Below are 12,878 nucleotides of genomic sequence, written 5' to 3' on the forward strand. Positions count from 1 at the left end.
ATGTGTTGTTTAAGTAACAAAATTAAAAAAAAAATTTTAATAAGAATAAAATGACAATTGTTAGTACTAGTATTATGAAAATGACTATGTTTAATGTTACTATTGTATTTTTATTAGAAGATATATTAAGAAGTAAATGTAGAGCTTTACAATGTTTTAAATGTTCGATGTATTATAACATATGGAAGAATGCTGCACAGAAATATTTGTACCCAGATGACAAATTGCTTATGGAAAGATGGAATGTTTATATTTTTTTAAATTGAAAATAAATAAATAAAAATTTAAGAAAAAAGAAAATGTTGGCAATGCAAAAAAAAAACAAAAAACAATACAAGACCAGTGTTATAATCTGGAACAATTTCAGAGTAGCTGGAATTAATTAATCTTTGTTGCCTGGAGAATTAGATAAAAGGTCTCTCAAAAGAAAAGGATTAATTTCACAGGAAAAGATTATTACAATTAGATGAACAGGGAACACTGTTGAGTGCAAAATGTGTACTTATTGTAGGAGATGACCAGGCTGTGCCCAAGGGAAGAAGCATCAAATGCATCATTGGTCTTGAATCCCTTCATATCCACGAGAGATTTAAGTCTACCTCACCCTAAACTCCATTGACTCTTATAAGCAATGACTTCCCCGGATGCTTCCCTAGTTAGCTCTTCAGATGTCAGCAGTTAAAGGCATGTCCAGAGGGGAACTGGTAAATAGTTCCAAGCAGCCATCTGAGAGAGGTTTGAAACAAACACATTTTCAGCAGGACAGCTCAGAGGCTTCTGGTGGAGAAAATATGCAGCTGGAGCCAATCATTGATGAGGAAGAGGAACTGCCTGGTGCACCTGATCCAAGAATACATAGGGCAGAGAAAAGGCAGGAGCGGAGGAGGTCAGCCAGATTACTCGTGATGAGAAAGCCTCGCCCTTCTTGAAAGACTACACCAGAAAATGGCTATTTAGCACAGCAGAGAGAGGGTCATGCAGGGCACAACATGTTCATTTCCTAGTTATGTATTTACTAGTCGTTGTGATTCTTGCCTTGCTTTGAATTGACAACGTGCCTTGACTTGGATTGTGTCTTGTGAACTCTGGACTGTGAACCCTCTTGTATTGTGGATTTAATTTTGCATGTTGTGTTTATTTTGGTTGGGAAACGTTCAAGCACATTGTGGACTAATTGGCATTGTTCTGTGGACTAGCGTTGGTCTCCTTGTGGCTGAACTTAATTTGAACAGTTCTGGGTTTTTGGTGAAAGAAGTTGTGGGGGAATATTAATAAACCCACTAAACCATAGTTACGTGTGTGCGAGTGAGAGAGCAGGATAGCACATTTATCTACCACCAATTTGGTTTGTTAATAGTTCAGATTCTTATAGAGAGCTTAAGCTTGTAATAAGCTTATAAATTCATTTAACTGTCTGGACTCCTTATTTCCCATGCTTGATATAGATTAAGTTAGCCGCAAGGCTATTATTGATGCTTGTTATAAAATATAACTATATAAGTATATAAATATAAAATATGGGTTAACACAAGCATTATTCCCTTGATTATTCTAGATATTTCTTTATTCCTATCATTTGCATACTTACAATGATGTTTGCAATGTAAGCATAGGATAGAAAAGCATAGAGCTATTATTGTTTAGAGATAATCAATGTAATGATTTATTATAAGATTGAGATTATTTTATATTTCAACCACACAATGGCAAAACTTTGCACCTACTTGTTACTGAAACACATTCTTTCAAGACTTAATCGTAAGCACTTCAATGTTTTCTTCTAAACTATTCAACTTTTGCACTCATGTGCAAAAGGCACTTCTGGGTTGAAAGGATTAGCCAATGACATCCCACTGTCCTGGGGACACCCAGTTCAGGACTCTTTTCATGACCCCAGTAGGAGCTGGAGTGAAGGACAACAGCTCAGCCCTGCCCACAGCAGCACTCAAGTCTTAAATGCAGGCTTGCTAACCTGCCCAGTGTCCCAACCATTTGAGCCACCATGCTCCAATTATTCCGCTGAGATTAATGTTGATACTTACTTGCTATATCTATTAATAGCTTATAATATTGAAAAGTTTTATTTTTATTTATTTATATCCTGCCTTTATTATTTTTATGAAAACTTAAGGTGGTGAACATGCCTAATACTCCTTCCTCATCCTATTTTCCCTACAACAACATTGTGAGCAGGGTGGGCTGAGATAAAGTGACTGGCTCAGAGACCCCCAACCAGCTTTCATGCCTAAAGCAAATCATGAACTCACAGTCTCTTAGTTTCTAGCCTGGCACTTTAATCACTAGGCCAAATTGGCTGTTTGATATATTAAAAGGCTTATTAATTTCAGGGTCATTTTTATGATTCACCTTTTATAATAAACAATGGTTTATTGGTTTGCAAATCTTAAAACCATCAGATATAATCAAGATAGACTCACCAATTTTCCTTAGGGTAGGTTATATTGTCTGCAGCAGTGTTTCCCAAGCTTGGCAACATTAAGATATGTGAACCAGTGTGGGATTCAATTTTTTTTACTGCTGGTTCTGTGGGTGTGGCTTGGTGGGTATGGCATGTCTTGGCAGGCATGGCTTGGTGGGCATGGCAGGGGAAGGATACTGTAAAATCTCCATTCCCACCAGACCCCAGGGGAAGATTACTGCAAAATCCCCATTTGCTCCTGATCAGCTGGGACTTGGGAAGAAGAGAATAGATGGGAGCGGGGCCAGTCAGAGGTGGCATTTACCGGTTTTCAAAATTTCCGCTGCCAGTTCTCCAGAACTGGTCAGAACTTGCTGAATACCATCTCTGATGTGAACTTCAACTCCCAGAATTTTCCAGTCAGCATAAGAAACACTGATCTATAAGGCTGGGGAAACTGTCAAGAATTGGGGAGTATGATCAAATCTTAGAAGACATGATGATACCTGATTATGAAAGTCAGCTATTAAATCTTCCAAAATGTGGAAGTTGTCGACCAAATTTGACCATTTTTATCCTTAAAATACTGATTTTAGGCAGGAGAAATTTGTATTACTTTAACTTTAGTTAAATTGGTAACTTTACAACAGGTAATTAACCACTACTCCTCTAGACAGTTAATAAAGCCTAAATAAAGCCATAATAACGTTTATTAAAAACAATGAAACTAGCCAATAGCCAAACATGTGGCAGATGTAGCATAATCTCCATTTTCAAAGTGTTGTAGAAACAACAATTTTAACTGCTTTTAAATGGTTAAAATAGTGTGTAGCGGGGACGTGCAGTCACTAGAGGCAGGGGAGGCGGGGCCTCACCAGTCTCCTGAGGGAAAGGAAGAATTTTAAATAATTTTTTAAAAATAATTAAAGCCAGGGTAGTTGCTACCAGATTCAAAGTCACAGTGGCTTGGTGTCTGCTCTCAGTGTTAACTATGGGAGGAGGCCAGAGAACTCGGGGCCTCTTTTGCCTAAGGAATTGTTCGCCTTTTAAAAGTTAAGGAGGAGTTAAAAACATACCCAAAAGAGGCAGTGATTCTCCCGCCTCCTGATCGGGGAGCAGCGAATCATGCCTTAAGAGCATGCTTACGTTGATCACACTTACGTTGGGCGGACAAGAGGAGAGTTGAGAGAGTTTCCACAGCTGGAAAAGGTGGATCGGACGGAGGGAGGGGGGGATTCAAATTTATTGTAATTTAATTTGTAATTTAATAAAAAAATGAATTTTTTATTGTGAGGTTTGTGTGTGCGTTTTTTTTTCTTTCTTCACAGCGGTGGGGTCGGAGGAGGCAGGGGGGCGAGGCGGCGAAGCACGGAAGCGGCAGGGACGTTCTCGCCGCTGTGTTTCAACAGGCCAGGCATCTCGCATTTATGTCCGCCATAAACGTGAGACACCTGGCCTGTTGGACACAGTGGTGGTGGGGGGAGGAATTGGCTAGGTGGGCTGGCTGGCTGGGGAGGGGAGACCCCTTTAAAGCCCAGCATCGAGCGGGGAGGAGGAGGAGGAGAGCGGTGAGTCGAGGCAGGGAGCAGGTCGGGCGGGGGTGCGTGGGCTGACTGCAGGCTGGGGCAGCAGGATTGTTCGTATGAAGAGGCGGGGGGGCAAGGCGGTGGAACGCGACGGCGGCAAGAAGCATCTCAGATGGAGCCAGGACACCCGGAAGGCAAGCCGGCACTTAAAGGCATGCTGAAGTGCCGGCTTGCCTTCCGGGTGTCCCGGCTCCATCTGAGATGCTTCTCGCCGCCGTCACGTTCCACCGCCTTGCCCCTCCCCCGCCTCCTCCGACAAACAATCCTGATGGCCCGGCCTGCAGCCAGCCCAGCACCGAGCGGGGACGAGGAGGAGGAGGAGAGCGGTGAGTCCAGGCAGGGAGCAGGTGGGGCGAGGGGTGGGTGGGCTGGCTGCAGGCCGGGGCAGCAGGATTGTTCATCGGAGAAGGCGGGGGGGCAAGGCGGTGGAGCGCGACGGCGGCGAGAAGCAACACCCCCACCACTGTGTCCGACAGGTGTCTCACGTTTATGTCCGCCATAAATGCGAGACGCCTGTCAGACACAGTGCCGGGGACGTTGCTTCTCGCCGCTGCTGCAGTCTTGCCTCACCAACGGTAACCGTCACCGCACGTCACTGGTGTGTAGGAAAGGCATATGGTTGCCAGACATGTTCTTATTTCTTAAATCAGTGATTTAATATTTAATATTCTGCTTATTTTGCTATTCTTTTTCAAGTTTTGTCTTTGGTATTCAATTGTTTGAATACCAAAGTTTAAAGAACTTTTATCTCATTGGAGTACAATCAAATAAACTAAATGAAGTTATTAAAAGAGGATATCAGTGCTGACGTAAATACTCACATTTTGCTCCTTTACAGATGAATTTCTCACTGCTTTCACAAAATTAAAAATAAAACATCCTAGCAGAAGGAACAGGAACAGCACGGATGGCCACATCACAATTATGCCAGGGTGTTTTCCCACAACCTATACATGGAAAGCAGAATTATCAACTAAGTTGCAGATGATCCACTCTTCTTCCTTCCCTGTATAAATTTGACTTAATTTATGCAGTAAATTAATTGTGAATGCTGAAGCTTATCATGAGTTCATATCAGAAATCTTGGGTCTTTAGGACACAATTAAGTGACAAAGGCCTAATTTATTCTAATCTTATAGACCAGTGATGGCGAACCTTTTTGGCATCAAGTGCCCAAACCGGAATGGGCGTGCATGTACAGACCAGCTGGCCGGTGCACAAGCTGACCAGTGGTCTTTGGGTTTCTGGTACATGCATGAGTGCTGGCCAGCTGGTCTTTGATTTGATTTTGATTTGATTTGTTTATTATTTATAGGCCGCCCTTTTCCCTGAGGGGACTCAGGGCGGCTTACAATTTGTGGGGAGGGGAATACAAGACAAGACATGAGACAATACATAAGTAAAAATAGAACACAACATTCATTCATCATTCGGGTGGGGACGGATTAGAATCTTTATCCCCAGGCCTGACGGGATAGCCAGGCCTTGAGGGCTGTGTGGAAGGTCTGGACGGTGGTGAGGGTGCGAATCTCCACGGGGAGATCGTTCCAAAGGGTCGGAGCTACTACTGAAAAGGCTCTCCTCCGCGTAGTTGCCAGTCGACACTGACTGGCGGATGGAACTCGGAGGAGGCCTAATCTGTGTGATCTAATAGGTCGTAGGGAGGTAATTGGCAGGAGGCGGTCTCTCAAGTACTCAGATCCACTACCATGGAGGGCTTTATGGGTGGTAAGTAGCACCTTGAAGCGCACCCGGAGATCAACAGGTAGACAGCGCAGCTCGCGGAGGATAGGTGTTATGTGGGCGAACCGCGGTGCGCCCACAATCACTCGCGCGGCCGCATTCTGGACTAGCTGAAGTCGCCGGATGCTCTTCAAGGGCAGCCCCATGTAGAGTGCATGTGCATGCCAGAGCACCGGAAACCCGAAGACCAACTGGCCAGAGCACATGCCTGGTTTTGGGCACTTTTGGGGCTGTTTTCAGGCCATTTTCAGGCAGTTTTTGGCCCAGAAAATGGCCAAGAAAATGGCCAAGAAATAGGACATTTTTCAGGCTGTTTTGGGGCCATTTTCAGGCTGTTTGGGGGGGCATTTTTTGGTGCTCAGGTGCCTGTGAAGACAAGCTGGCCGGCATGCATGTGTGTGCTGGAAACCAGAAGACCAGCTGGTGATGGTACGTGTGCCCACAGAGAGGGGTCTATGTGCCACCTCTGGCATGCGTGCCATAGGTTCACCATCATGGTTATAGTCTAATGGGAAAGATCCTGCCAGTCAGCATAGATAATAGGAAGCAGATGGACCAATGATCTGTCTTTATGTAAACTCAGCTATGGTTTACATGCTGGAAGGATATGGAGCAGCTTTGTCAAATCTTGAATCCAGGGTTAGATTAAAAACTCCCATTTCTTTCAGCCAACGTAAGAGAAGACATACTACTGGTACATAGATGTTGGAAGTTGTAATCCAACTCATGTAGATCCAAAGTTCTTCACTATTAGCCACTGAGGATTTGATTAATGGTTGTTTGGTATCAGGAATTCAGTCAGAATTTATGATCTCATTCATTTGCTGAATCCTGTCAAAAACTCACCTGCAGGGATAGATTTCATGACTTTCTACCACTTTGTCAATGTTATTGCCTCCCTAAGTATACTGAATCCATGTACTTTTTGTTTGGTCACTTGCTCCTCATGCACAGAAAGCACAATAGATTTTCTATAGGGGTAACCTTAACTTACATTTTTTGTGCATGGTGCTCAAAGCTCACATGGAATTTTCTTCCAGCAGCTAACCAGACTAGTTAAACTTTCATTAGATTAATGCACTGTACACCTCAAGTGAATCTGCAATTTAGGGGTGAAGTTCAGCAGGTTCTGACAGGTTCTGGAGAACGGAAATTTTGCATAGACCGGAGAACCAGCAAATATCTCTTTTTTACAATATCCTTCACCTGTTGTGCGGTGGGAATGAGAATGTTGCAAAATCCTTCCCCCGGGAGTGGGGAGGTAATGGGGATTTTGCAGTATCCTTCCCCTGCCACGTCCACCAAGCCACACCCACAGAACCGGTAGTAAAAAAAGGAATTTCACCATACTAAAACAGTAATAATTGTCAAAAATATATACTTACATCATACTCAGGGCACTCTATAATGTCTAAGATCATAACAACTGTCCTGTAAAATATATGGAGTTATTAGTTTCCTAAATTGGCAGTAGAAGCTATAGAATACTTACATACATACATATTTATACTACTTGTTAAGCCAAATTTCTGACGAACTGAATTCAAATCAGATCTAACATCAGAATCATTCATCACTTTCCCACCGTTTCTTTAATTTTTATATTATTGGTGAAATCTGACTGGAAAATTTCAGGAATTAACTTCTAATACAATTGAAGTGTTCTGTTTGGAAAAGGATATTCTTTCATGAATGCAGATCTTCATTGGCAATAGTAAAGTTCTTACATTAAAGACTTCCTTAGCGGATGCTTCCAATATAACTTTCATCTCTTAATCCCCACCCCCATTAGACCTTGCTATCTTTACAGCAATTTAGAAAATAGGGAGATGCTGAAAGAGCTAATAGTTTATTGCATTGATTTTCCCATGTTCTCAGAAAACATTTTCCTTAATACATTCTATTCAATTTGCTAAATCATTTACTAATATCTGGATATTTGTGTTATAATTAATATGCTTTGGATATGATCACTGCAACTATCTTGATTTTCTTAGTGGCAGTATATATTTGTTATAAACATAGGAGAATCAGAGGTGGGTTCCTACCGGTTCAGACCAGTTTGGCCAAGTAGGTAGTAGGTACTGCCTACTCGGCCTGCCACGCCCCCGAACTGGTTCTATTGGCTCTATCGGCAGCACCTATAGCAGCACCATCTTTTTTTTTTGCTTCTGCACATGCGCAGAAGCAATTTTTATAGTACTGCACATGTGCGCATAGCGCGCATTCCCGCAGCCCATTGCTGAGCAAACCAGCAGTAGCGGCAGCGGGAACCCACCTCGGAGGAGAATGTGTAAATTCATGCCATGCAGATTTGCACCTATAAACATAGATTTGGGGCACTTCCACACAACACCATTTTCACTACTCATCCCAACTGTTAAAGTCCTCTGACATCAGGGATACTATGAGCCAACTGGTAGTCTCTCTAGATAAATAACATGGGAGTCCAAATCAGGAGTGTATGACTCCTTGCTTTAATAACTCTTAGTGATGTGCAAAATTCTCTCTCCCCTCCCTCCCTCCCTCCCTCTCTCTCTCTCTCTCTCACACACACACACACTTCAATATGTGCTATGTGTACTTCTCTGACCCTTTTGCAAAACAAATGAAGTACTAGGCAGGTAGCTACTAAGTGTCTTGATTACCAAGATGTCATTCTTCCTGCATACTTGAATATTGTGATAGTGATATGGTAGCATAATTTTACAGTCAGGTCTTCTAATAGCTGCAACTATAGTTGAAGATGTAGAAAGTGTGACTACATGCTTGTGTATCAAAAACAGAGTAATAATAAAGACTTGCTTGAACCCAGAGATTGGAAAGTGCTTAGAATACATATAGAAGTCTGGACAGACAGAAAGGCAACAGACTAGCTGAGGTAAAAGGAACAGCCTTTATTGCAACGGAACAATGATCAAGGTAACTACAAAACAATTCAGCACCCTGCTCTGCTTGACAGCTATTTATACAAGAACTGTAAAGCACAGCAGCCAATAGAACAAGAATAAAAGCCTGCTTCCAGCCTGGCGCGTCTTAGCCAATAGGTGCGATTTGGTTGCTGAGCTGTCAGTCATAGGTCAAGGACTTGCGGCCTGTCGTAAATCGATTACTTAAGACCAGTCACAAGTCGAGGACCTTACAATACATATGCAGGAAAATTCAAACAAAAGACTCAAAGATTGAGAAATTGACTACAGAGTTCTAAATTCCGACTGCAGGACATGGGGGAAGATAAAGAGTTCCATAAATAGGAAAAAAACACACCACAGATCTATATCACAGCCAAGCCAGAAGAAAATGAGTTTGAGGAGAACCTAACCATATAGGACTAGCCCATATATTTTATGAATTGTATTTAAGATGTCATTCGACTATTGGCTTTGTCATCCACAATGCCCCAATTGCCTTCATTCTATTTAATAGCAGGACTTCTAAGTACCGTAGCAGCAAGCTATTCACTTGACCACATCTAGAGGATCTATTCCTTCCTTGCTTCCTTCCTTCCTTCCTTCCTTCCTTCCTTCTTTCCTTCCTTCCCTCCCTTCCTTCTTCCCTTCTTTCCTTCCTTCCCTCCCTCCCTTCCCTTCCTTCTTCCCTTCCTTCCTTCCTTCCGTACACACACACACTCCATCTCTCTCCCTCCCTTCTGGCAACTATGTGGACAATTCCATGAACTTTTCTTAGCAATATTTTTGGAAGTGATTTACTATAATGCTGTAGCACTGAACTAGTGTCACTTGCCCAAAATTACCCTAATGGCTCCACGCCTAAGGAAGACTAGAACTTACGGGTTCCTTTTTTCTAGCCCAGTGCTTTTATTCCCCATACCTTTTCATGTCTTATTGTTAAGTACATATTGTAACTATTATAAAAATTAAGTGCTGATGACTTTGCTTCTCAAATTTAAGTTGATTAAATATGTGGTGATTCCTTATCTTCAAGAGCAAAGAGAAAGAAAATGGTAGGTGTGACTATCAGAAAACTTAGACCCTTTAAAGGGTTATCTTACATCATCCCCCACCATGAATGTTTAGTTCATAACCTGAAAGCTGTTTGCCCTTTCCTGATTCTCCAAAATGGGGCACTGTGATTCTCAGGTTTCAGGGCAGGGAAAGTAAAATGTAGATCTGGAAGTCTCTAAAATAAATCATTAAGGATTTTACCTTTGTAGCAAACAAGAAAGCAGCATAGTTGTTCCATCTATTCCAGTTATTTTGCTGAGATAAAAAAAAGCTTATGCATATTTAGATCTGTAACGACTATAAACTGAGAACAACTCTGAAGCTCACATCAAATTCTGAGATTCAGAATTGTTTATTTCAAGGTTTCCTTCCCCCTCTAATTTGTAAAATTTAGAAATTTAGTTATTGGATTTTTTAAAAAGCTAACCTATGCTTTAATATCTCTGCTTCAAAGTTTATTGGGATTATTTCTGGAAGTTATGATCTGGAAGAATGTTCACAGTTCTACTCGCCTGAAAATTATCTATTATTTCTAGATAATATTTTAGTATGAAATTCTAGATAATATTTTTAGTATGAAAAAATAATATCACTTTATTGTAATTTTTCTTTTTAGACTGTTACCTTCTGGCAGAAGATACAGAACAATTAAAACTATTAATTAACAAATGTCTTCTGAATAGCTTTTATCCCACAGCTATAATTGCACTCAACAATGAACTCAAGGGCCACCATCAGTGAGCTATTGGACAGCACTACTTGGTCTGTTGTGTGGATGCTTGGGTGGTTTAGAGGCAGATAATTTGGGGGGGGGGGGTGTTTGGAGATTATTATGTGTGTTGGGCTTGGTCTCTGGATGTTATGTGAATTTTGTTGTATGTGTATATTGTGTATATGCGTACAATGACAATAAAGTAAAGTATATCAAGAATTGATCCCCACTCACTCTCATTCATGAGTCTTATTAAAATTCTGCTTACCAAGCTGCTGTGTAAAGAAATCCCAAGACTGTTCCTACAACTTTATATTTTGTTAAAAGACAGACAAATAAAGGGTATGACGAGATGCCCACTTCAAGAGCCATGAGGAGGATCCAAAATACTGCAGAAGAAAAGACATAAATATATCTTTATTCTATTGTTGAGCAGTGAATAACTGAGAAACTTTTTTATAACAGGCACTGACCAACCAATATGAAACAACAAGGCAATGGAGTTAACAACAATATTAGCTCTTTAAACGTTGCTGAATGTTATAGACTACAAAATCATTTTTGCATCATTTAGAGAAACTTATGTATTTTTGTCAGAAAATAAATATTTCAAATAAAAGAAATCTCAGTGCGCTAGGAGAATTTTGTTAATGGGCTTATGAGGTAAAAGTAGACATTTTTGTAACACTGATAACATAAAAATCATACACTGTGGTTTCAAGGCTCCAGTGCCTGAAGAATAAGCCACTTAAGGAATATTCCTAAATCTCATCATGAGCAGTATGAGGAGAGTGTTAAGTTATAGTCATAAAGTTCATATGGAGATATAAATTGGGCTGGTCTTAAGTATACAGGTTGATGATTTGTGTAAACTTCTCTAGGGGGAGGAGATCTGTAGCATTTGGCGTTCTGTAGCTAATATCCATCACCTTTACTTCGCATTCTCTAATCTCAGTCTCAAGAGAACTTCTCTAGAGCAATCATCACCATTCCATTTTTGACAGAGTGATATTTCCATTTTGAACTGAAGCTGACTATTAATCAGACCAGATCCACTTAACAAAGAACAACCTTAAATGATAAGTAAATGTTTTTAACCAGATAATGTTCTCCAGTAATTCCCGCTTTTTTCAATGAGTATCATGTCTGGCACAGTCAACAACTTGAAAAATATGACATAGAAATCTGCATCACAGGCTATCTAAAATGGCTATCTTAGTTATATGGTTTCAACTGGATATGAGCTTTAAGGTACAAATAATTTTAGTGTTGCAGGTATAAACTACCATATTTTTTGGAGTATAAGATGTAGGAGCCAGGGCTGTCCATAACAGGCTAGGTAAATTAGCTAGGATCAAAGGATAGAATAAAAGCTATCTGAATTAAGAATCCTAGTGGAAATTTGCCATAGCCATATCAAAGAAACAGTCCTGAAGGAATTTCAGATAAGATTCATTCCGGGTGTTTATCTGTTATCACAGGAATGAGAAACATTGCACCAAAGACATCTTTCTGACCTAATTTACTTTGCAAGCCTCATGTAACAAAAACCTGTTACTCCCTGCTGTGATTTACAACTCTCTATCTCCTTTTCAATGCCATTCAGCTGTAAATCTTTTGTTCCCCTTCCTGCCCTCCCTTTTGCCAGGATGTGATTTGTAGAATACTGTGAACTCTTTTGTTAGTTTATTTGTGCCATTTGTTGATTATATATGTCCTTTGATACATTCCCTTCTGATGACGATGTAATTAGCTTTCCTCTAATAAAAGGCACTCTGAAGGAACAGAGAATTTGCCACTTTGCCCAGACAGTAGCCTTTGTGTCTTATTGGGGAACCGTCTAAGGAATTGGATCGCAAAGTGGACCGCTGGTTGAAGGGACCCCCGCAATCCTTGCGGGCGCTGTCTCTTCAATAAGACACACATTTTTCCTCAAAAAAGAGGCTGAAAATCTGGGTGCATCTTATACATCGAATACAGCATTTTTTGCCTCCCGAAGCCCTGCCCCCTTCACCAAAATGGCTGTGCATCCCCTTACGGAGGCTTTCAGAGAGCTCCTGGGGGCTGGGGAGGGCAGAAATGAGCAAAAAATGGGCCATCTCCCCCCTCCAGCCCCCAGCAGCACTCTATAAGCCTCCATAAGGGTAGGCATGCAATTTTTTTGACAAAAAACAGGCCTGTTTTCGTGGAAAATGGGCCATTTTTTGCTTGTTTTGAAGGAGCACTCTGCAAGCCCCCTCCTCCCCGGCTATTTATGCCTTTTTTAAAAAGAAACAGGCCTGTTTCTGCAAAAAACAGGTGTTTTGGGGAGATTTGCAAAGAGCAAAAACTTTTTTTTTCCTTTTGGAAAACTGATTGATGAGAATTACATTGATCAAATGTTGTGCCAGCAGAAACAAAGTTAGGTGTTGCAGATTTTCAGTTGTTCTTACCTGAACTGCATATCTCAAAGG

The 12,878-nt window shown here is 41.1% G+C and overlaps 1 protein-coding gene across 2 annotated transcripts in view; it reads right to left on the reverse strand.

Annotated features, from left to right (window-relative positions):
* LOC106545793 (stimulated by retinoic acid gene 6 protein-like) overlaps window positions 1–12,878 on the reverse strand; it is a 59,010-nt gene that overhangs the window by 23,225 nt on the left and 22,907 nt on the right. The window contains exons 5-7 of one of the 2 annotated variants that reach the window (XM_087716328.1): window positions 10,694–10,814; window positions 7,134–7,179; window positions 4,827–4,952 (exon numbers count right to left, since the gene is read on the reverse strand). In XM_087716328.1, the coding sequence (XP_087572454.1) occupies window positions 4,827–4,952; window positions 7,134–7,179; window positions 10,694–10,814 (293 nt within the window). The remainder of the gene's footprint in view (window positions 1–4,826; window positions 4,953–7,133; window positions 7,180–10,693; window positions 10,815–12,878) is intronic. The other variant, XM_087716329.1, reaches the window with a different exon arrangement.

Source organism: Thamnophis sirtalis, unplaced genomic scaffold (genome assembly GCF_051295495.1).
Source record: "Thamnophis sirtalis isolate CommonGarterSnake01/CBP01778 unplaced genomic scaffold, rThaSir2_p1.2 scaffold_5, whole genome shotgun sequence".
In the NCBI taxonomy this organism is placed as follows: domain Eukaryota; kingdom Metazoa; phylum Chordata; class Lepidosauria; order Squamata; family Natricidae; genus Thamnophis; species Thamnophis sirtalis.